General features: G+C 34.5%; 2 protein-coding genes across 2 annotated transcripts; one reads left to right on the top strand and one right to left on the bottom strand.

Moving 5' to 3' along the window:
- Window positions 1-994: 994 nt before the first annotated feature.
- LOC132171016 (transcription factor bHLH93) lies at window positions 995-2,779 on the bottom strand. The gene is made up of 4 exons (XM_059582210.2): window positions 2,102-2,779; window positions 1,797-1,964; window positions 1,517-1,684; window positions 995-1,424 (listed from the first exon to the last, which is right to left on the bottom strand). The coding sequence occupies exons 1-4, from the start codon at window positions 2,657-2,659 to the stop codon at window positions 1,338-1,340; spliced, it is 981 nt and encodes a 326-aa protein (XP_059438193.1). The 5' UTR covers window positions 2,660-2,779; the 3' UTR covers window positions 995-1,337.
- Window positions 2,780-21,291: 18,512 nt separating this feature from the next.
- Window positions 21,292-24,890, top strand: LOC132170955 (Glycosyl hydrolase family protein). The gene is made up of 6 exons (XM_059582118.2): window positions 21,292-22,141; window positions 22,248-22,414; window positions 22,513-22,610; window positions 22,713-23,063; window positions 23,430-23,846; window positions 24,129-24,890. The coding sequence occupies exons 1-6, from the start codon at window positions 21,368-21,370 to the stop codon at window positions 24,728-24,730; spliced, it is 2,409 nt and encodes an 802-aa protein (XP_059438101.2). The 5' UTR covers window positions 21,292-21,367; the 3' UTR covers window positions 24,731-24,890.
- The last annotated feature ends 368 nt before the right edge of the window (window positions 24,891-25,258 follow it).

Genomic DNA, 25,258 nt, shown 5'->3' with positions numbered 1-25,258 from the left:
TAACCATTTGAAAAAAAAATAATAATAATTAAGGGAGTTAATATGAAAAGGGTCACCCTTTTTTTTTTTTGTTTAATTGTTTTAATAATAATTTTTTTTTTCAAATTATTACTTTTAATAACTTCCAAGGATATTTTTGAAAGAAAAATACAAAAATGTCTAATTTGACGGGCGGTGGTAATATGGAATGCTCTAATGTCATTTTTTAATGTTAGAAGGCGTAAATAAAAATTGAATTAATGGTAGTTCAAAAAGCTAAGTATTTTTCACAAAGTTTAGGATTTTCCTAACTCATGCAGGGGTTTCTATATTACAAGTAGAGGGGGAGATCATAGAGCTTTGAAGAAATTCTACTTGGGATATTTTGAAGAGATAAATTTTAAGAACTCTGGCAATCTGCTGTATTACTAAGTATCAACCCTGCTTGCTTTTACTGAAAGAAATATGGAAGCCAAAATCAACTGTAAGAGAAAAAATGAACTCTCTCGCTTTCTCTCTCTCTCTCTCTCAAACACACACACAAACACAATTTGAGCTCCATAAATTTATCATGGCCAAAAGAGAAACTCAATTGAAAAGACCAAAATGCTCGCTAATTTGACATTTCATGTTTAGTGGAATGTCATCAAACACTTCATTCCTATCTAATCTTTAAGTTTATAGTGATCATCTCCAACTCTCTTATTAACTGTAAGGGAAAAGCCATAACCTTATTATGGTGAAACTATGCAATTTGGGTGTGTCACAGGATCAAATGTTACAAACCCAATGATTGTATTATCAATCCAAGTTAATATAACATAACCAGGCACTATAATAATACTGTGTGTGTACCATAGTGTTTGGGATATTCTTGGAATCTAGATTCAGAAACAGCAGCGAGTCACCATCCTCTACAATCCTAAATGCCAATAATTGCTGAATGGTCATATCTAGTGTAGCAATAAGATATCAATAATGATTTGTTTTTAAGATACTGAAAAGAACTTTAATCAATCACCAAATTATGTGCATTTATTCCATATACATTCTGATTGTATTGAAAACAATTTTTTGACAAACTGCTTTTATTATTTATTATTTGTATATCAGTTGAGTTAGACTAGGAACAAATATCCTTAAATTGAAAGAAAAAAAAAAAAAATGCACTGGACAATACATCATAGGTTGTGGGATGGACCTGATGAATGAGCAACACTTATTCAAAGAGAATACTATTACAACTTCTCACTTGCAAAATTCCTTGAAGAAGAGCAACTTAAGATTGTTTCCATGAATCTTTTTATCTCTTCAAGCCCTGTTAAGTAACCCCAGCAATCTCTCTTCATCCTTTTCTTCTACAAACATCTTCCTCCATAGCCTGCATTTCTAAACAATGCCTGCTTTATGTCTTCAGAACTTATCAGTTCTCGCTCCGGAGCTCCCTAACACCATTGTAAGAAAGTAGACATCAAATATTGATTTGAAGCATGCACGTCAAGATAATGTCAAGCAAATAATAAGACAACACACATACCTCAGAACAAGAAGCATGCACTGAAAAGTCATTGAAGCAGCTTATAACACACTGTTGAATCTCAAGGCCTAGTGCTTCTAGCGTGTTCACTGTTGATAGCAACAATCCTGGCTTAGCTGCACAGCATATCCCAATCCGGGTATCCATATCCCTCCTCTCCACATTAAACTGCAAGGTCACAAAGCCATAAAATTCCATTCAAGAATTAGAGTAAATATATATACCATCAGAAATTGAGCTAGAATTCTTAATGGGTAATGAAAAGTGCAGACATTTTTACCTTGGGGGAATTTCTCACCAATACTTCATTTGGCTTTAGCTCCTTGGACCCCATTAAATCAATCTGATCTGTACCCTCTTCCATGTTTTCTGCTTTCAATTTATTGATTCTTTCCAGAAGCTCTTTCATATAATCTATGGCATCTCCAAGTATAGATGTTCTGTCCATCTGCCAAAAGCATTCACATCACATCCTTCTGTTAATCTCATAAGTCATAAGAAAGGAATGAATACGCCAACCTCAGAGAGCAAACAAGAGATTTACCAGTGGTGAAATTAACAACAAGAAGAGTAAATTTAGATCACCTTGCTAATCTTAGGGACTATTGATCTGAGCATAGAAAGGCGGTCATTTAAGCGCTTCCTTCGTCTTCTTTCTGCCATAAGATTCTTAGAGGGCTGGCCTTCCAACTTCTTGGACTTGCTTCTTTTCTCCCCACACAAATCCATGTTGAAAGCAGCTGGAATGTCAGAGGCTTGTTCCATCTCAACTTTGCAGCCATTATTGTTGTCTTCCATGCTGTGATTTTCACTGCCAAGAAAACCAAGGTCTTCATCCTCCACCATCGATGGGTAATCCTCTTGGGATGGAAATGGTGGCTTGTCGTTCTTGGTGTATGATGCTTCAATCTCTGAGAACCCATCAAGAAAAGGGTATGCTTGGTCACTGAAATTACATTCAAAGGGTGTGGAGAATCCTAGAAATGGAGGGTTTGGAGTAGCCAACACTGGGTTCTCTTCCAAAGAATCAAAGTTCCACCCACCAGGGAAGAACTCGTTCACTCCATTAGGAAAAGTGTTCCAAGTAGTGTCTTTTCTAGGAGCAAGTAATTCCTCCAAGAAACCATGTTGAGTGAGCTCCATCTCTATTTCTCTCTCATAAAGTGGTGGAAGAGAAGATGTTCATCCAAAGAGAGTGAGAGAGGTTAATAACATGAAGCTGCACCAAGCTGAAGGAATATATAAAACATTATAAAAGGGTCCATTTGTCATCATAAATGCATTATATTATATATAGTATATTCATTACAGTGAACTTGTATGTAGTGGCACCTAGAGCTAGCCTAAGACAGAAATGGAATCTGCTTTTGCTCTCTCTCTCTCTCCCTCTCTCTCCCTCAAGGCTGATTAATGTCTTTTTCACCGAAATTATCAATGAGACAAATTCTCGATATTTAAATCCCACAACCTGAAAGCTTTGACCCGCAAGTCTGTCTGAAACGAAAATGGATGAATTTACAATAATAGACTGTCAGTTTCTGTTTGTATATATATCTGTATATATAACATCTTTAACAATTACTGGTTGATTACCACGAATAATTCCCGGTTGGGCCCCATACCTCAACCCTCTAAACATTGGCTTAGTGGATTTGTTTGTTCTAGCTTCTTCACTTTTCTCACGGCCTAGGCATGGAAAACTATGCTTAAATTGTCTCTTCTTATCTGCAATTCAATCTTATAAATGGATTTTCGTTTTTGTTGATAGAATTTGCTAGTTGGAAAAAGGATGTTGTATTCATCTTCCGGTCATAGCAAGTGAAAATTAGAGGAAAAAAAAAATACAAAGAAAAGAAAAAGTCATTGACACTACTAATGTCACAATTGGGACAAGTTAATATCATATAGTTGTGCTAAAACTCATATTCTTAACCTTTTGAGTTAAAATGATATTTCAACATGCTATATTATGATTTTATTAAAAGACTCTAAAAGATGTATGTTAATCTCTCTAACGAGCGGCATATCAAAGCTGATGGTAGCATGCGGTATGATGGAGTCACGCAAGCACTAACAAGGGTCTTCAAAGTATGGACAAATGTGCAAGGTGCTGGCATGGATGAGGATCCCTAGAGTAAGGGGTCGACAAAGATTTATGGTGCGGGCATAAACGAGAGCCACTAGATTAAGGGAAAAAGTGCATGGCGCAGGCAAACCCATATAGCACACAAGAGATCTTAGAGACAACTAATAAAATTAATAAAAACTTTCATTAGAGGAGGAGATTGTTGAGTACACATGTGCGGATATAACAAGATCGAGTCTCACATTATGGATAAAAGCTTCTGTTTGTGTGAGAGATTGATTGTTGAGTACACACATGATACAACATGTAATGTGCAACTGGAGGCATGATTTCAATGGTGATGCGCTAGACCAATTGCTCGTCGGCGTGATTGTTGTTAGCCAACGTCAGACTCATTTATCGAATTCATCTCATGTAGAGGAGGAATATGAATTTGTTGAAGGAGATTATCAATGGATTAAGAGCCTCCATTTATCTATGATATCTATCTTGCCAAAGAGGATTTATTAGAGGGGATTAGTTTTTCGATTGATACCGTAAAAATGGCTGAAGAGAATGATGTCGACCATGTATTTGATGAAAGTCCAAAAAGTGAAGTATCTCAGTTGGGTCTTGAGAAAATTACTTTTGTTAAATTTATAAAAATAAATCAAGAACTTATGAAGATTAATTTATCTGAAGTTGGTGCAAAGAACTTCATATCTATTATTCATAGTCATGTTGTGATGGGTTGCAAGTTGTTTCTCTTTTGGTATTCAAAAGTATGGGATGGAAAAAATTGATTAAAAAGATCGAGAGAAAAATGATCTGAATTTGAAGATGAATTCTCTCCATCCCGGCATGCATATTGGAATTTTTGCCTAATTGATCAAATTCTCAAATGTGTTATTTCCTTAGTTTGAATCAATCTTAGCATTAATATTTTTCATTTTTTTTTTTGAAGAGGAAAACATTCCAGTCACATTCATTAAAAGATAATACGAGCATAAAGCTTTTACAATACAGAGCAAAAAGCTCTGAAGTAACCATAGCCGAAGCTGCGAGGTTTCAAACGTTGAAGATGACATCAAAGATACAACCATCCCAATCTCAAACAAGATCCGCTAACCCATGACCAATCTTCAGATATAACAACATATCTGTTCCAAACAGACTCATTCTAATGCATAGGTAGCTCTTATTCCTCAACCTGGGAGTAGAAAACCCGCATATCGAAACTCTTTCTCCTCAACCCGAAAGCCATAATATAGATCTCATCCACAACCCAAATGTTTGGACCATAAACAAATACCTCACGGATCAACAAAAGAATAGAGCCTTATTACAAACAACAAAACAATAGGAAATATAAAATAAAGAACAAATAACAGGGAAAAAAACAACAGAAACCGAAAAATACAGGGAAAATGAAAGCAAAAAAACCAGAAAGCCAAAAAATAGGAGTACACTAGGCGGATGACGGTGACAGGAAGAAAGGTTGATCGCGTGCTTGCCTGAAACCGAAGCTGGTGTTGGAAACGAATAGGGCTAGTGAAACGCGGTGGGGGGCATGATAACAGACTCGGCAATGAATGGTGAACGACAAAGCGGCGCGGAGGAGATCAGCGGCGCACTCAAAGAACTGGGGGTAGTTTGAGTGAATCCCCCAAGAATGGCACCTACAAAGTATGCCAAAAACAAACAAGCAGAAAACAAAGTCAAGCAAAAGGGGAAAAAGAGGGGGAGGGAAGAGGCGGGGAGGGAAGGGGAAGAAAAACCAAGGAGGAAGAGGGGAGGAAGTTCTCCTCCTCTAGGCAGCGCTCTCTGCTAGGAGAAGAAACCCTAGCAGAGTAATATTTTTCATATTAGATACTTGCCAACTGTTGTTATTTTCCCTTAAAACAATATGATTTGCCTTTTAAGTTTAGTTTTCCATCTTTAGAATTTTTATTAACATTTTAAACGTTAGGTTACACTGTTATAAGAACAAAATGGATGTATTGAGAAAAATCATTTTTTAAAGTATAATAAATTTTTTGAATTTTGAGAAATGTAATATACCACATTTTTATTTTCCAATTATTATATAATGTTAAGGTCACCATCCCAACAAACCCTTAATTTTTTTTTTTCCTTTTTAACGATGATTAATCAAATAGTTGATTGGCACGGACCAGCCTAAGTATAAGGGCCTATGGGTAATTTCCGCAGGATAAACACGAAGTAGCTAAGGCTAAGGAAAAGGTAGGCACATAAGGTACAAAAACTACTCACACATGACACATTCAATCAATATATAGATAACAATGTGCAAAAGAATAAGCTATGGCTGCATCACCTAGAGAGTTGTCGGCCTCTTTATTGGACATTTCCAAAACCTTCCAATCAAACCTAATCCAACACCAAGACAAATTCGGATTCCCCTATAGCTATACCAGATTTATTACAGCTTCAACCAAGATTGCAATTTGTAGCATTTAAATCAAAATGAAAATTGAAATTGTAGAAAAGAAAACCCCAGAAATTTTTCTTGGTAGTGCGGTTGGTGAAGTAGGGAATTGGCAAATGGTGTGGACACAACTCACTCATCAACTGGTGCAATGGCAATTGCAATAGCAATAGGATCTTGTATTTTTATGCAAAGTATAGGCCATCATGATTTCTGATTATGAGTACTCGTTTTTTTTTATCATTGATGCCTGACTTTTACTTAGGCTCCCCGTGACCCAAGGACAATAATACTTCAACACAACGAAGTGCATGTTTGCAGCTTTAACTTAATAATTAGCCCCTACCTCATATGTCCATGTTTTTGTTTTTCACCACATTTATCCTTTGTATTTATATGTTTCCAATTTTGTTATTTTTGAGAAAAATAAAAAATAAAAAATAAGGTTTTAAATTATTGTGAAAATTAACAAAATGTTTGATAACCATTCGAAAAAAAAAAAAAATGGATGGGTCCTAATTCTTCAAATTTTAAAACTTGTAAACTGTTTTAGAAAAGGGTAATGCATGTTAAAACTATTCTACAATATTAACATGAAAGTCCCAACTAATTATCGGAAATTTTTTATTTATTATTTTTTATTAAAAATAAGTCGAGAGTTAGTTGGAATTGACACATTAGCAATATGAGATAAAAATATAGTTCCTAGCATTACTCTTTAGGAAATCAAAAATAATTATAAATTATAGTTTAATCTTACAATCCGTAATGGTTACATTCCGTAGTCCATTTAAGTTCTACCCATGAAAAAAGAAAAAAAGAAAAAAAAGAAGTGAATTCTTATGCATGTTATGGAAAAAAGAGTCATGCTATATTTAAGGGTGGTATACGTAATTCGTATTCACGTATCGTATTTAGGTTGTGTCAATGTATGAATATAAGACTATATATGTTAACTCTATATAATTCGATTTATTTAATTAAACAGGTCAAATTCTTTAACCTCGACACGCTAATTTCATGTTTAAGTGTCGAATTTTAATCATAGGTTGTGTTAAAAATTGTATATGCCTATAATTTTTTTATAATTTTTTATTTTTGATTTGCTAACATATGTGAACATGTGATTTGAGTAATGTCAACCCACTTATAAATCTAGCATTTTTTATTTTTTTTTACGGAGAATGGTGCAATATTTATAATTTGTAATAAATTATTATTTAAATGATTGGTATTTCCTGTTATCTGTGGGACAATATAGCTGTCGAGAAAGAAATTCGATAAATTTGGGGAAACGGGGACGACACGTAGGTCCTAAATGTGTATTTTTTTTAATACACGCAGGTCCATTGTTTGAGTAGTGCACGCCAACATTGTACCAATCACAATTATCCATCTCCACATCTGACATTTTAAACAAACGTACCGACAAAATTCACAATCTAAATTATGCTACACTTTCCTGCAAATAGATGGTCTGACAGGGAACAACATTCATGTGAGACCTAGAAAGGATCATCACCCTCCATCTTCCCAAACTTGGACTGGAATTTTCAGTAATTTATTATGTAAATTATTAGTAATTTGAACAATAATTATAAAAAAGTTTATATGTGATTCTATCTATATCAATAATTCGAAATACAGTTTAAGGGGAAATATACTTTGGTCGTCTCTTGTGGTACGTATAAGACGAGTTTATTTTACCAACTTGTGTTTATGAAATTGTATTTATGTGGTCTGATCAATGAGACGGTTTGAATTTGTTTAAGCTCAAAAACATTGAAAATCTCTCCAAAATAACTGAGAAACTACCTCTCTAAGTCCTTGTAAATTGTGGTATGTGAGGCTTTTATATATATAGAGAGGAAAAACGGGGGTTTAATGTGAAGGTCGGTTTAATAAAAACACTACTAGAGAAGGTGGCGTTCGAATGTCAAGAGCAAATCTTGTTCGAACATCAACTAGGTTTTCACAGTTTACTACCTATGGCGTTTGAACGTTCTTTGAATATTGTTGCGAACGGAAGGTTTTCCTTGACTTATTGAGCACTACGTTTGAACATTTTTTGCAAAGTACTCTAGGCGTTGATGTTCGAACATTTTTTGAACATTATTGCGAATGTAACATTCTGGAACTTGAATTTTTAATTTCTTAATTGATTTCTCATGTTCAAACCTTCTTTGAACAAAATTTCGAACGAAGCACCCTGCCTCTCAGTTTGAAATCTGCTGATCGAGCTTTCTCATTTGAACATACTTCAAATGTTTGTGATTGCAAACGACATGTACTGCCTTACACTCTGAATCACTTTTTTTCGAACACCAACTTAAGACCGACTCAACCACTAACTAGGGGTGTCAAAAATTACCGGAGAACTGAAATTGGAACCAGTAAACCAAAAACCAAGAAACTAGGACCCGGTTTCAGTACCCGGTTTTTACCGAGTTATCGGAACCGGATGCATATATATATATATAAACCGGTTACTGAACCGGGTACAAACCGGACCGGCTGGTAACTGGGTTTCCGGTTAACTGGGGTCCCAGTTCCTATTTTCGGTTTTTCAAAACTAAGAACCGGATACCCTAATTCCAGTACCCGGTTTTGACAAAAAGTCAAAAAATCGGACCGGGTTGACACCTTTACCACTAACCCTATAATTATAGTCAACTAAGTTTTGATACTAAATATGCCAACATAAATCATAACATATTTAAAAATAAATGTAGACTAATTAATAAATTAAATTCGAAGATAGAAAAATTCTAATTCCAAGAAAAATAAGTTTTGATCCGTTTTGCACCAAAATAATTTGCAGTTTCATAGAAAGTGGTAAATCATTCCAAACACACATATCAAGGAAAGTACGACGAGAGAAGGCGTTTGACCCACGACCACGTGAACATAATCAACAGGTGTATTAGTGTCAGACGACTCATATGTTCATGTGTTTAAGCAATCAAAAAATTTCCATATACGCCAAATTTCTAACAAACAAGCTAGCTACTTCCCCCCTTTTTTTTTCGAGCAAACAAACAAGCACTTAAAAAACTGGATGGTATGATTCTTTCCGGATAAAAAACTAAATGACATATTAGTCTTTCTTAAAAATCAAATATAATTATTGATTTTGTCTCTATAATAGGCTGTCCACGCATGCATGGATGTGATCTAAATCATACATTATTTATTTATATTAATTCTTATCCATTTTAATAACCTAAAGAAGATGGCTTCTCTCTTTTATATATACCTGGTCACTGGTCAGCGAAGTTGAGTGAAAGTAGTTATTCCAAACTACTGATGATAAATTTGTATGTATTTGGTTTAGAACTTACCAAAAATAATGACAGTTTATTTTATTACCAAAATCAAAAGGAATGATATATAAGAGGGTCACCAATAAATTTGTATAATATAAATGGATATGTATATTACCAAAATCAAAAGGAATAGTAAGAGGTTTCCTATAACTTTGTATAATATATATAAATGGATATATGTATAACTATATATGTTTGAACATACATGTCAATTTTCACTTTGCACTTTGAGAAGTGGCATTCTATGCCAAAGACTATATTTGTGCACTAGTTGATCCATTCAAAGAAATTCAAAGGAATTTTTGCTTACCACAATGAGTTTTATGCCACTTTCTATATATCTTAGGGAGCTATTTGCAATTTGGTGCAACCTCAAGGATTGATTTTGTATTTATCTCTAAAATTTAATTTAGGTTCCTCCAATTTTGTCAGACCAAATGAAAATAGAAAGACCTTCCATTGTATAACAAAAATTGACAATTTTTCAACTTGTGATACTAACGGCTCTGTTTGTTAATGTGTTTTAGGTTGTATTTTTAGTTTTGGTTTGAAAATTTGATGTGACATAAAAAAGAAATTTGTTTTTGTGTTTTTAGGAGTATTTTGTTTTTAAATTAATTAATTGTTAATGTTTTGTTTTGAGAACGTAATACAAAATGTTTAACAAACATAACTTTATTTGATATATTTTTTTTTAAAAATGATACACGTTTTAATATTATTGGTGTTGGTATGACACGTTAACATATTCCATCCCCTTCGAAATTGATGAAGGGCAGTTTTTCATCAGACAAGTCTATGTGAAAAGGTCATATATTGTGATTTTAACATCGGACGGAAGAAATCCAGATAGAGTTGGAAAGCTAATTTAAAGGTCTACAAAGTCATGTTTTCGTAAAGTATTGCTAATTTCAACTTTTACTAGGTCAAAGTGGGCCGTAAAGAAAATACTGAAAAGCTAGACAAAATAGCTCATTTTTAAGTTTAAGTTTGAAAGAGTTGGTAGAATGGCTTATTCCAACTTTAAGTTCGAATGAACTTTAGAATGAATTGGTAGAATAACTCGTTCTAAATCTCGTATTAAGTCAGTTCGAATGCGCTGCTTCAAAAAGCTATGAAATGCCTTTAAAAGATATGAAACCTAGTCAGATTTGAATGAATAAGTAATCTGTTCAAATGAGAAACTGATTGTTAAGTTTATTTCAATTCTTCGTGATCCCGTTCAAACGAGTTGCAGCAATTTTTTAAAACCAACTTTATTTAAGTGTCTTTAGGTTTAGGAGTACTCTAGGTAAGTATAAAGCATGTTATATAGCTGTCTAGAGCCATAGTTTTTTTTTTATGTGTTTTGATTAGTTATCAATAAGAAACAATTTGAGAGTAGTTTTCTTTTCTTTTTTCTTTTTTCTTTTTTATTTATTTATTTTTTATCTTACATCAAATCTTAATTTTGATCGACTCTTAATTTTAAAAAGAGTTGTAATTCTTGTACTTGTTTTTGCAAACCCACTTAACCGAGTTACATCACTAAAGAAAAACTCGTCAAGAAACCTATTTGTATTTTTGCTTATTCCGAAGAGGTTTTAGTTTATTTTTAAACCTCAAAATTAGCTATTTGCAACTCAATGATACCATGTATACTAATTTTGTATGCTTTATTTTTTAAGTTATATGTAATATGCTGTTTTTGAAAAAAAAAAAAAAAAAAAAAAAAAAAAAAAAAACTCAATACAAATTATATGACCTTGCAATCTAATTACCACTGGGAATAAGATTTTGATAAAATGTTTATTTATTATTTTTTTCCTGTTGGTGATGAAGATTTGAGCAATAAGAAAGAAATTTATAGAAGCTAAGTAGGAGCCTGGGGGTAGCTTAGCAATGCTCATAAAAGACAGTGTTCGTGACAAGACCACGAGAGCAATAATGATAGGTACGAAGACACAGATAAGGACTAAAGATGATGCATGAAAAAGACCAGAGCGAATCAGCGATTGATCTGCCTCTCTCACATGAACAGAGAGTGGTTTTTTGTTTTTGCCGAGACCAAAACTTGTGGTACCCATACGCTCATATGCCTTGTCTTTTGTTTGCTTTCGTTTCGCCATTGCTTGCATGGGATTTTATTCAATCCAACCGGCAGCGCCCACAATATATACACACAAACTCTCCTCTCCTCTCCTCTCTCATCTCTCCCAAAACCAAAACCGCTTTTCATTCCCTTTTGTTTTTGCTTTAAACTTTGACTGGGTCCTACGTCGATTGTGTAACTACTGTTCTGAGCTGCCTTTTGCATGACTCATGGGAAACCCCACGTCACTGTTATTTACGTGCATTCACGTTCATTACAAAAAAGTTCTGCCCAAGCCTGGATTTCCAGTCCCCTCCAGTCCAGGCTCTCTCTCTCTCTCTCTCTTTCACTACACTGTTGTACGAAAAGTGAAAAAGACACAACTGCTGATAATTATTAATTAATTAAGGTTTAGGAATCGTTAACAGTAGCCCTCGGTTTGCGGGTGGGGATATGTTCTTTCTCTATCTGATCAGAAAGAGAAAGAAAAGAGAGAGGAGGGGGGGTTGGGGGGTGGCCTGTGGTGGTGGGTAGTTAGGTCGTTGTTGGCGTGGGAAGAGAAAAGGAAAGAGAGGTTGTGAGGTCTCTCAAGGGTCCTTTCAAGGACAAGAAAACGAGGGCCGACCCAAAAGAAAAGTGCACATCAAAAGACGTGTAGTGAACTAACAGTGACAAGCTCTCATTCATCATGTCGACTCATCACTGGGCCAAAATCATTATAAATATTAATATATTTATAAATCCTGATTATGATTGTTCACACATTTCATAATTACAGGCCCTTTGTTTGTACGTAAAGATATATGCTTGCTTAATTATATGCAACCAAGAGAAGTTTAGGGATACAAATTAATAATGATGCTACAAGACAATTCTCTCCGAATTTCACCCCTCCTCAACAACTATAGCATGACAACGTTGGAGATAAGAAGGATTTACAGATAAGAAAGATTTACTATCAGTCTTTCTATCAATATGACCTTTTCACACTTAGAAAAGAGAGATCAAATATTGTCCTTAATTTATTCATTTAAAAAAAACCTATTATTTGGAATAAATAATTTTTAAATAAGGTTTTGATATATCTATTAAAATATTAATTAAATGATTAAATTTATATATTTTTAGTTTTTCATACTTTTAGAATAAGTGGTAATTTAACATGTTATACGAATTAGAGGTATTGAGTTTAAACCCTAATTTCAAAGCTTATCTTTCATTTTAGTTAATTATTTCACTTATTAAGTGATCATTTTGATTAGATTTAGCTTAAACATTTGAGATTAGGGTTGATTTAAAAATATCATTTATTTTAAAAGTTTAAATATATGAATTTATATTATATTAATAACTTACCTTTATAATATTTATTAATTTAATATAAAGTTAATCATTCACACTAACATTTTTTTTTGTGATGTAACATAAATGTGAAAGTAATTTTAAATGTGTTGTAAATGTTTTGTATTTATAAGTTGGTTGTTAATATTTTTATTTTGCGAAGAACCAAAAATTTATCCTAAAAAGCAAAGCAGCACGATCTATAGTCGGTTTTGGTTTGCAACTTAAAAATGTACGATTTTAAAAATGTGATTTTTAAAAACACAGTTAAGTGTTTGATAAGATCGCAATTTGGCCTTTAAAATTACAGTTTAGCCTTTTAAATAACGTGTTTTTGAAAAGCACCCCATTTTTGCTTGCTTTTTAAAAACACATATTTTTGTGTCTTTAAATCGTAATTTTAAAAAAAACGCAATTCCAAACGATCCATTTTTAACGATATGGTTTAAATCATAATCCCAAACACACCTTTAGTTACCTAGGTCATTATCTAACTAAATAAATCTGGCTAAATTAACTGACTTCTTGTTTTTTTTTTTTTTTTTTGGTCTCTTGGCAAGTGCAAAAAAACATGGCACAACAAGGGAACAGAGCGAGGAAGCAAAATAAAAATAAAAATGGAAGAAAGGAAAGCGGCCGGGAAGTGATCGAATGGAAATTAAAATGGAGATTCCGACGAAAGTGATTGATCTAGCTGGTTAAATTATTTAAACTTTTGTAGCAAACATTATATATAATATTTATTTATTAGAATTTAAGAAATGGCCTCCTTCCCAGCTGATGTCGATGGAGTTTCCTCGATGGCCCCAGCTGAAGGGTTGATTGATAGTGCGCCAGCCAGCCTAAAAACTAGTCCGGGTTCTGTTCCAGATCATGGAGAAAGCTTTCCTGGTCGGTACGCAATTCAGAAACCGACAACAAATGTTTTTGGAGTTACGTGGTGAGACATGCACCTGTGATCTTATTATGTTGCCTTCTGCAGAGCGTCCGGAATGTCAATCCTCATAAATGAACCAAGACAACTCCGCCCACTGCAGGCAACCTAAATCCGCCATTAATGCCGCCTTCACTACTGGATCCTACCAACCCCGCCGGCCAGAATAATCATATATACCCTGATCGATCCTTTCTTTATAACTGTTTTCGATCTGGGAACAACAATGAGAAATTTCTCACAGCTTTTTGTTTCAACATATTATTATTATTATTATTGTTATTATTATTTGTTTCTTGGAAATTGTTACTCCAAATTATTTATTTTTTTACAACACCAAAATGGATCGTGTTTCTTGAAAAATATTATTTATTACTTTTTCTAGATTCTAAAAAATCTCAAAACACGAACCAAACATATAATATATTCTGTTTGCAACCGTTTTGGGTAACTTGTAGGCCCGCATATATATAAAAATTAAAAAGAAACGAGTACTGATAAATTATTATTATTTTTTTATTGTTGAAAAGAATTTCATATTATTGTTAGAATATAAATTAAATGGTTAAATTTATGGTATTAGGAGAAGTATTAGAATATAAACTAAATGATTAAATTCATTACTTCTTATATATTAACATAAACTTAATTTCCATCATTAATTTGAAAGCCTTGGATATCAAAACATACGTGAATACAGATACAAATCTGAAGTATTAACTCCATTACAAATTCCTCAATACTTTGATATTAGTAGCTATAAGACAAACGTATAGAAAATAATTTTAAAAAAAAGTATGTGACAAACGTCAACAAATGCGACAATTAAAATTACCCGATAGAATTTCTATACATTCTAGCTACTTCCTTTTCCTCATGGATATTCCAAATTTTTAATATATAACATATATATAGTGTGGTCCAGTTCAACGGAATCCCATGAACTATATCAATATTGTATGTGGTTGGCCCCATAAGCACGAACCACCAATCTAATTAACTTGTTCACATTGGTGGGGAGAAATATATTTATAAGGCCATCTTAAAAAAATAAAAAAAAAATCGGCAAATACAAGGTGGATAGGTAAGTTTAATTTATTGGTTTTAAGAAATTCGCATTTGTAAATGTTACGATATTAATTAAACAATTAAACAAGCTATTTTTTATAAGTTTAAATTTTTTGGATAAGTAGTGATTTAACACAAAATAAAGATCATAAGTTCAAACAATATTGTATTTGTTATTCACCTTTTTTTTTTAATTAAATATTAATTGAACCTTGGTATTCTTCATTTACCTCTCATTTTAATTAAATATTATTTGATGTGTTGGGAATCAATATTATTAAGGGGAAGTTTGAACTCATAAGTGAGGTCTTATAAGCTTAACTTAAACTTTTGGAACAAATGCTGATTTAACAATACAAATCTACAATTGATTATGAACATCATCTTGTGAGGACTTCAAGCTTTCATAATCAACTAGATTATTTTGAATAATTTTATAAGGGTGGACCTTAGCCTTATTAGTGTTATGACTTTCTTAGCTGCCCTATGCTCGGTAACCGACTTAGCCGATAGTTTAGTGCTGCCCGCATAAGAATGTATTACGGGTATTGACATTCTTGAAGCCAGTGTGGTGCATCCTAAGTGAAGGTAGTGAGCCATCGTTGTCCGGTGGTTTGGGGCCCCTTTGAAGGTTCCCTCCATACAAGGATGGGTTGTCCCCGATTGAAGTGTGTTATAAGTATCACCCGAGGTGCCAGGGGTAAAGCTTTGCTTTATATATAAGAAATTTGGTCTTCTTGGGCGCTCGATACTTATTTTAGGACATTAAAATTTGACGATGGGGAACTTCAAATCAACTAAGTAAGCAATTTAACTTTTATTTGGTTAATTTTATGCTAAGTATACACATGTGAGTGTAAACAAGATTGAGTCTCACATTAGAAAAACATTACAAGTGTGAGTGATTAATATAGTATAATTGGACCAAAACTCAAAAGTTTAAGCTTTTAGGTTGAGTGATATCCCAACATGCTATATTATAGTCTCACTGAAAGACTCTCTAAGGTGACAATCTCACTAACAAGTGGGATTAGGGCCAAAATGGTGGAGTGGAAGAGGGACATACAAGAATTCTTAGAGTAGAGACAAATATGCAGTTCTAAATTTACATGATACACAAGCGATTCTAGAGAGGAGAAAAATTGTTGAGTATATATGCATATATACGTAGAAAAGATTGAATCCCATAGCATAAGTAGTTAATATAGTATAGTTCTTGAACTCATACCAATAGATTTAAGCTTTTTAAATTGAGTAATGTCCCAACATAAATACTACATTATGGGCTCATTAATTAAAAGACTCCACAAAGTGCAAATCTCCCTAACATTTTCATTTTATAAAGGAAACCTTCGATCCTAAAGGCAGATGTTCTTCAAAAGTAGCTCAAAAGAAAATTTTGACCATCCAAGCAAAAAAGAAAAAGAAAGAAAAAAACTTATATCCAAAGCTATGATCCATATAAATTAAGCTGGTGTTTCTTTGGTAATTAGTCACTCTAACCTCTGCTTTGGCATCGAGAAGTTCTTGATAATCTAGCCATTATAAACCAAACTTGGCTAATTGCATACAAGTATTGAGCTAGCTTTGTGGTGCTCGCAGCTGCAACTAGCTTAATTGGTAGCTCTGCAGCTTTTTCATGACAAATTTCCAGAAGCACCAGAATCTAACATGCATATGCTCGGTAATGATGAGAAGAATATTTTATTGTCAAACTTTACAGCATATCATCATGAAGGTGATCGATAAAGGAAAAAGCAGTCAGCACTCAGCAGTAACAGTCCTTTAATACAAGTCAATATGGGCTCTCTCAAGGGTTTGAGCACAAAAGAACCACATGACACAGAGAGAAGTCAAATGTTGAAGCACTATTTTTTTTCTTCCATCTTCATTCTTCCTATCAATCACAAGAAACTAGTCAATTTCTAATCATTATACTTGCCATTACAAGTACTCCTTGAAGATGCTTCAATGCTTGGTAATGATCGTGTCTAGCTGATCGAAGAATTAGTTCAATTTGTTTAGGACAAGAACCCCAGGCCAGCTATATATCAACAGCTCTTAAATAGACACGTGATCACCTTGTCTCCCAAAACCCTAACTAGATTTTTGTATTTAGTCCCCATTATGCCTTTCCCTTTTGTTTTTTTACGACACTGTGATTAACCTAAGGAGACTTTTCACAAATGCCATTAACGCATGACATAGCTAAACCACATTTCCAGCGGTGGAAAATTGCCTAGGGTTGTAGCATACTTAAAAACCCTAAGTTCATGCAGGGCCCTAACTCAATCGAACCTTATAGAAATTCTATCTTTTTTTTTTCTGATCTTGTTGAAACTTTAGTGTCTTTTTATGCATTGCCAATATATGTTCACGTGTCTTAGTTACCGAATACACCCTAATTATGATTCATGTGAAATTCAAACCCATTATTAATCCAACTCATGAATGATATATAGTCATTAATTACCAAGCAATATTCTGGACATACATTTTGCATATAGAATTTGAAAGTTTTGGCAATCTTTCACCGCTTTCAATCATGGGGAAGATTGAAATTAATCAATCTGATCTAACTAACATTTAGCTGAGTTGAAATTAATAAATCTGTTTATTTCATGTCATCTCTCTAGCCATTATACATGCATGCCTTAGCCACCAAAATATGGTGTTACCTAATTATTATTAAGTACTGATATTATAAATACCCTCATTTTACTTCATCTTTTATACTTTCTAAGACAAAAATTTAACCCCCCTCCCCCCATCTTTTGGTCAGCATCACCTCTGACTACAATATTGTAACAGTTAGGATCATTTGATTTGGTTTTGCAGTCACTAGATAAGAGAGATATGGTGGTCACAACCGCCAGATCACACGATACGACTGCCCTTGATGGGCCTAGAGGAGATTGCAACCACCTTCAATGGCTTTGGTGGAAGAATGGGCAATTTTTTTGGATGACGTGGCAACACCCTATCACTATATGTCACGGAGCTTTTATAAAAGGTAAGAATAAAATGAAAGTGTGTTTAGCATTTTTCATGGTTTTAAAATGAAATAGTTGGACTCACATGACACAACTTAGCTAAAACGTGGGACTCATTGTAGGAATTCCTGCACTCTCTCTTTCTTTCTCTCTTTCAAACTCTCCTCCTTAATCAGGGGTACGGTCGCCCCATGTCTGTCTTTGCAAAACACAATTACTCTCTCTTTAAAACATAATCATTGATCTCTCCGCATTATATATATCATCATTATTTTAATTAATTATTTAGTCATATATAGTTTATATAAATCTTTTAGACATAAGTTTCATGTGCTTTTTTTTTTTTTTTGATAACCTTTCTTAAACTACTTGATCCGATTTCATAAAACAAATTTAAGAAAAAATTTCAAAAGCCTTAAAGAAATACAATTATTAATCTAACTTTATTAAATTTGAATTACCTTACATTTTTTTTTAAAAAAAAAAAAAAATTGATATTAACAAAAGCCTCGAGCGAATAATTAAGTGCAAAACTATAAATTTTAAATTTTTTGATATATTTACTTAAGTACATTATCTTCATCTTATTATGGTTTATTACTTTCTATTTCTCTATTTGTATATCTCAAGAGATTATATAAAGGAAAAGCTTTGATGTTACCCTGCACAACAATAGTGAATACTATAGAATCGAAAAGAGAGATTAAGAAATAGTCGAAATATAGATTTAACATGGTTCGGCAATGTGTCTACGTCCACAGAGAGTGTGGCTGCATTTTGCTACTAATGATTCAGGATTACATCATAACATATATATAGGAAAACCCTAATTGTACTGACGTATTTTGGAAAACCTGTTCACTTCGCTTCGTCTACTTGGCCCACCACTGGTGTTCTAATATGAGTCACTAGTTCCAACAGGTTTCATCTTAATTAAATAAATAGTCAAATGTATAATTATGCCTTTTTAAAGATATGTTGTTGTAGAAAATTCTGATCTTAATTTCTTGAAAGTCTTAGTTTATGCATAAAGTTGACCCCTAGTTTATACATTGTGCAAATGACCAGGTTATGTGAAACAAAAAACGTGTTTCATGAAATTTCTATATTCTATATATATTATTATTCATCAAAAAAAAAAAAAAATCTATATTATTTGTGTCTCTCTGGAGTTAAGCAATTATGTTAGGGAAGTAGGGACTAGGAAAATACAAAGCCTAACCCAACAAGATGTACAGCTTCATCGAAATATATTTGTTAAATTAATATGATATTGCTTTGTTGCTTATCATCATGTAGGGCTCCAGCTACCTTTTGTTGACTGCTCAAGTTTTGGGGACTTGAAGCTTCTTAATTTGTTTGGAAATGATAAAATAATTTAAATTATTAGCAAAAGATTTTATTTATTTTTTCTTTTGTGATCCTGAGTTGCATTTTGTCATGCTTAATTCGGACCCAAGACCAACAAAAAAAAAAAAAAAAAAAAAAAAAGTCATATATTGCAGGTTCAAGTATTAATGACCTTGTCTATCTATTGAGATCATCTAGCATTGAAATTGTAAGAGGCTCCACCTATCCAAACAAGTGCTTGGACACGATTGCAATTGTATTCCGAACAGAAAGTTGTAGGGAATTTCAATCCTTGGAGCATTGAAGTTTCATTCTTGAAAGGAGAAAAGTGTTGGGAGGGTGGATGCGAGCAGCTAGCATTGATGAAGGAGGGTGATGAGGATGCCATAAATGCAAAACCTTGTTGATCAGAAGATTTAATGTACGTTTTCTAGATATTCAGGAGGATGCTCATTTTGTCATTTTGGTTGAACAAACTGTACTATTTTAAGGTGGTCCAAGATTAATTGTTAGCAGAGATGAATAAAGGTGTGGAAAATGATTCCTTGAGGGCACAACCTCCGAAAGGAAGAAGTACCAGAAGACATTCCTTTTTCATGCAAAGAGTCCAAAAATACAAGCAAAGCAGGCATTTAATATCCCTGTTTTATATGGTGGCTTCATGCAGCAAAATTAAAATAAAATCAAGCTGCTGCAAACTGCCTTTTCTTTCCTGTTTTTTCTTTGGATTTATATATCAAACTGGGTTGGAGAAAGTGTTCAACCCCACCTTCCGTTTGTCTAATTTGTAGTATTCTGGCTAGCTTTGTATCTTCACTCAAAAAAATCTGACAGGAATATCTTCACATGCTGTTTACATATTATCTTGGTAAAATGGACCACGATTTGTGGCCACATGGATTAGTTTACCTAACCAACATAGATATCTAAAAAAAATTTGGATAAGAGCAAGGGTCATATTGTTGGTCGGGCCATTTTGTGATAAAGATTAAAACCCTAAATCCAATGGCGAACTTATTTTATGGCGCTGTCAATGATGACTTTTTCACTTTCTAGATGACTAGATGATTTAGTTTTTTACTTTGTTACTCTTTGTATGATCTATGTATTTATGAAGCAAACTCTTCATGTAAAAAATCCTGATTTCGCACCGGCCTAAACTCTAAACTCTAAATCTTAGTTTTACCCGTGTTTGATTCATGACGAAAAGTTTACCAATTAAGCTAATTGGCACCCACAATTGAAAAGTTATTAGAACATGTGCTTGACTGCTTGAGGTTGTGCTGGTGTAACTGTCAGCCTGTCATTGAGAATATCATACCACACAATCCAATCTTCGGCCCATCCAACTCCATAATGTAGGGAGTTAAGAAAGTTGGGCTTCTTTATTCTATGAGGCCCAACAAAATCCAATCTTCGGCCCATCCAACTCCATAATAAGAAAGTTGGGCATCTTTATTTTATGAGGCCCAAGTCTTGGGCTGGATTGAGACAATACGTAACCAGTTCAACGCCATTCCAAGCCCAAAGTTTGAGGAATTTTAGGCGTGCAAGGCTGAGATCATATATGTTTCAACAAATTAGACTCCCCAACAACCTCTTCTTCTTTTTTTTTGTCCCAACTCCCCAACAACCTAAAGCAATTAAGGCTGAATAATGTGGAAACGTAAGATGCGTGACATTCCAAAAAGTCAGTTTCACGATAGAGAAATTTTATATTAATTCTTTATTATATGAGACTAAACCTTATTAATAATTTGAAGGAGTTCTACTTGTAATTTCAACTAAATCTTTTAGAGTAAAAGTGTAGATATAATTATCATTTTTTCTGGGTATCAGAAAAACCTAATAACAATCTTAATTATTGGATCAATCAAAGACTTCTATTATTTCAATAGGTCACACAATCCATATGCTATACAAAATGTGAATTTCCATCATAATGATTATATTACAATATGTCCTCGAAGGATAGTTCGAGATCACGTCTCATGAAATCGAAGTCATTAGTTCGAATCCGTTTCTCATTTTTTGCGGACACATAAAAAATAAATAAATCATATAACAATATAAAGCAACCAACCTTGTCTTCTTATTTATAAATAAATAAATAATTATCAATCTTCTAAAAAAAAAAAAAAAAAATCCTTTCTTGCATGTTTCAAAGCAAATTACTCAAAAGTACCCAAAAGCTAAAATTAGAAAATCCAAAATATAATTCAGAAGTCAGATCCAAAAAGCCCCTCCCAGATTGATGTCGTCCCAATGGAGATACCTCTTCTTCCTTTTCCTAGAATTCCTCAAATTCTCCACCTCCATCTCCAAACCAATTACTCTGACGACACCAAATCCACACCTCCGGTTCCCATGCAAGCCACCCCACCACAATTCCTATCCCTTCTGCGATGTCTCCCTCCCCATCACTGCCAGAGCTCAGTCCCTCATCTCCCTCCTCACCCTCCCGGAAAAGATCCAGCAGCTCACGAACAACGCCTCCGGCATCCCAAGGTTCGGCATACCCGCCTATGAATGGTGGTCGGAGTCCCTCCACGGTGTCGCCACCAATGGCCCGGGAGTCTCATTCGATGGGAAGATTGCTTCAGCCACCAGCTTCCCTCAAGTCCTTGTCACGGCCGCTACTTTCAATAGAAGCCTCTGGTTCTTGATCGGATCCGCCATTGCCGTTGAGGCCAGAGCAATGTACAACGTTGGACAAGCTGGGTTGACGTTCTGGGCACCCAATATCAATATTTTCAGGGACCCCAGATGGGGAAGAGGCCAAGAAACGCCGGGGGAAGACCCTATGGTCGCTTCAGCTTATGCTGTGGAGTTCGTGAGGGGCTTTCAGGGCGGGAATCGGAAAGCTAGAGGTGAAATTAGGGATGGGTTTGTGGGTAAAAGAGTATTGAAAGCAATGAAAGGTTATGATGGGAGTGGAGGGCTAATGGTCTCTGCTTGTTGCAAGCATTTCACTGCTTATGACTTGGACAAGTGGCACAATTTTAGTAGATATAGCTTCAACGCTGTGGTAACATTTATTCCTCTCAATTTTTACTATTATTATTTTTTTATAGTATGTTAGTCAATTTCATCTGGGTTTAGTCTGTTTTAGCTTGTTTCGCTTTTGATTGTAGGTTTCTGAGCAAGATTTGGAGGACACTTATCAGCCGCCATTTCGTAGTTGCATTCAAAAAGGCAAAGCAAGCTGCTTAATGTGTTCTTACAATGCAATTAATGGAGTTCCTGCTTGCGCGCGAGGGGATCTTTTACAAAAAGCTCGAACTGAATGGGGCTTCAACGGGTAAAGTTCTTTATTTGATTTGAATGAAAAATTGAACATTCAAACTTGATTGACCGTAAATCTCATATATGCGTATGTAACCCTTGGCGGCAGTACAGGTATATCACCTCAGACTGTGATGCTGTGGCCACGGTTTATGAATATCAGAATTACACAAAAACCCCTGAGGATGGAGTTGCTCTTGTCCTAAAAGCAGGTCTTTTTAACGATTAGTTTTCATTGTACTCTTTGACAATTTTAGTTATAAAGCCAATTGATCTTTCTCCACCAGAAGTTACAATATATGTTTTGATTGTAGGAATGGATATTAATTGTGGAACATATTTGCTTCGAAAAACACAATCTGCGATTGAAATGGGGAAGGTGCAAGAAGAAGACATAGACAGAGCCCTTCTCAATCTTTTCTTGGTTCAACTCCGTCTCGGGCTGTTTGATGGAGATCCCAGGAAAGGGAAATTCGGAAAGTTGGGACCTGATGATGTCTGTACGTCGGAGCACAAGACACTGGCACTTGAAGCAGCAAGGCAGGGAATTGTTCTTCTGAAAAATGATAAAAAGTTCTTGCCTTTGGATAAAAATGTTGTGACTTCGCTGGCTGTTATAGGTCCAATGGCAAACAATGCAAGCCTACTAAGTGGTGGCTACACAGGTATGGTTTCCCATATGAATGTATGGTAAATGGGTTCATCTAAGTTTCGAATTATGTATATATCTTATTTTCAGTTATTGGCTTTCTGATTTAATGCTCTTAGCCAAGTGTTTGGGACTGTCAGACTTGTAGAATTTTCACCCACCCTTCTCTGTTTGACTACATCATGTCTTCCTCCTTTCATTCTCTTTGTTTTTCTTAGTAAATGCTCAATGTTCCTACTTATGTTTTTGTGGATACCACTTCTCAATTATGCAGCAAATGTATAGCTCTTCAAAATGCTTAGCAATAAAAATTAAATTAAATAATTGAACTTCATGTTGGCAACTGTGCTAAATGCTTTATAGCGGTTTATTAACTATGTAGGAGTTCCTTGCTACCCAAAGAGTATTTATGAGAGATTTCAAGTACACATAAAGAAGACGTCATTTGTGGATGGTTGCTTTAATGTATCTTGTGATTCTGATGATGGATTTGATGAAGCCGTTGCTACTGCCAAAGAAGCTGATTTTGTTATCATAGTTGCTGGGCTGGATTTGTCCCAAGAAACAGAAGATCAAGACCGAGTTAGTCTTCTCTTACCTGGTAAACAGATGGCCCTTGTGTCCTCCGTAGCCGCTGCAAGTAAAAAACCAGTGATTCTAGTTCTTACTGGAGGTGGACCCCTTGATGTATCATTTGCCGAGGAAGATCCACGAGTTGCGAGCATTCTCTGGACTGGTTACCCCAGTGAAGCCGGAGGAAAAGCACTTGCAGAAGTCGTCTTTGGAGATTATAATCCTGGTTGGTATCAAAAACAGTAGTTTTGTATGCACAGCATGATTCTAAATTATCCTTGTCATGGCATCTAAAGTTATGAATCTCTCCTCTTAAATAGTATCACTGGCAGAAGTAAAAACCAAGTGGAAATGAGTCATTCGCTGCAATACTCGCATGATTTGGAGACAAGACTCTTAACTTGAATGCTGTGAAATGAATTAAGATTGACTCATTGCTGTGGAACTTAAATACTTGAGATTATTTCTAATGCAGAAATTTATTGGAACATTTGGATCTGAATAACAGGTGGAAGGCTGCCCATGACTTGGTATCCTGAGGCATTCACCAGCGTACCCATGAATGATATGAACATGCGGGCTGATCCTTCTCGTGGTTATCCTGGAAGAACCTACAGATTTTACACTGGTAGTAGACTCTATGGATTTGGACATGGCTTAAGCTACACCAATTTCACTTGCAAGTTCTTATCAGTGCCAAACAAAATTAGTTTATTGGGATCTCTCAAGGCTGGTTCAAGGAAGAACATTCTGCACCAGGCAGGGCATGGACCTGATCTTATTCACATTGACGAGGTTGAATCTTGCAATTCGCTGAGATTCCATGTGCAGATCTCTGTTATGAACCTGGGTGATATGGACGGAAGCCATGTTGTGATGTTGTTCTCTAGAGTGGCAAAAGTTTTTAGAGGCACTCCAGAAAAACAGCTAATTGGATTTGATCGTGTGCATTCCATATCATATGGGTCTACTCAAACAAGCATCTTAGTAGATCCTTGTCAACATCTTAGCTTTGCCAATGAGGATGGAAAAATGATAATTCCCTTGGGTGACCATATACTAATGCTGGGAGATAATTTGGAGCATGTTATCTCAATTCAAACTGATTAAGGCCATTTATGATTCACAATGGGAGCTGTCTTTGTATATAAGCAGAATATTCTCTTCTTCTTCTTTTTTTTTTTTTTTTCAAGCAACATATTCTATTTATTGAAGCGCCTGCATTGCTTGAAAAAAGGTATAATGTTGAAAAAGTTGGAACATCGTTTTTTACTTTTCATTGGCCCCAGATTCTGAAAATCTTGTGATTGTTTATACTCTATGATATCAAATGCTATAGCTCAATGAAGTAGAAATATTGCAGTATAGGCTGTATAGCACAATGGAATTGGAACATGGTTTTTTACTTTTCAGAACAGAGCATATTCTACCTGCAAAACTTGCTAGAACGGAAGACCAAAAAATAAAAATAAAATAAAAGGGTTTAGCAGTCAATGTTTCCTGAGAAAATGAAAATATGATCAGACTTTATGCTTACTTGTGCCAACGTTAATCAAGGCGTCCAACAATGAGGATGTCAATGGGAAATATTTTTATTTAGCCATGAGATAAACTCTGGAAGCTTAAGCACATTAAATT

This window comes from Corylus avellana, chromosome 1, assembly GCF_965113065.1.
Source record: "Corylus avellana chromosome 1, dhCorAvel1.hap1.2, whole genome shotgun sequence".
Lineage (NCBI taxonomy): Eukaryota > Viridiplantae > Streptophyta > Magnoliopsida > Fagales > Betulaceae > Corylus > Corylus avellana.
Note: the sequence above shows the minus strand (reverse complement) of the source record. Positions and strands in the feature narration are given on the sequence as shown.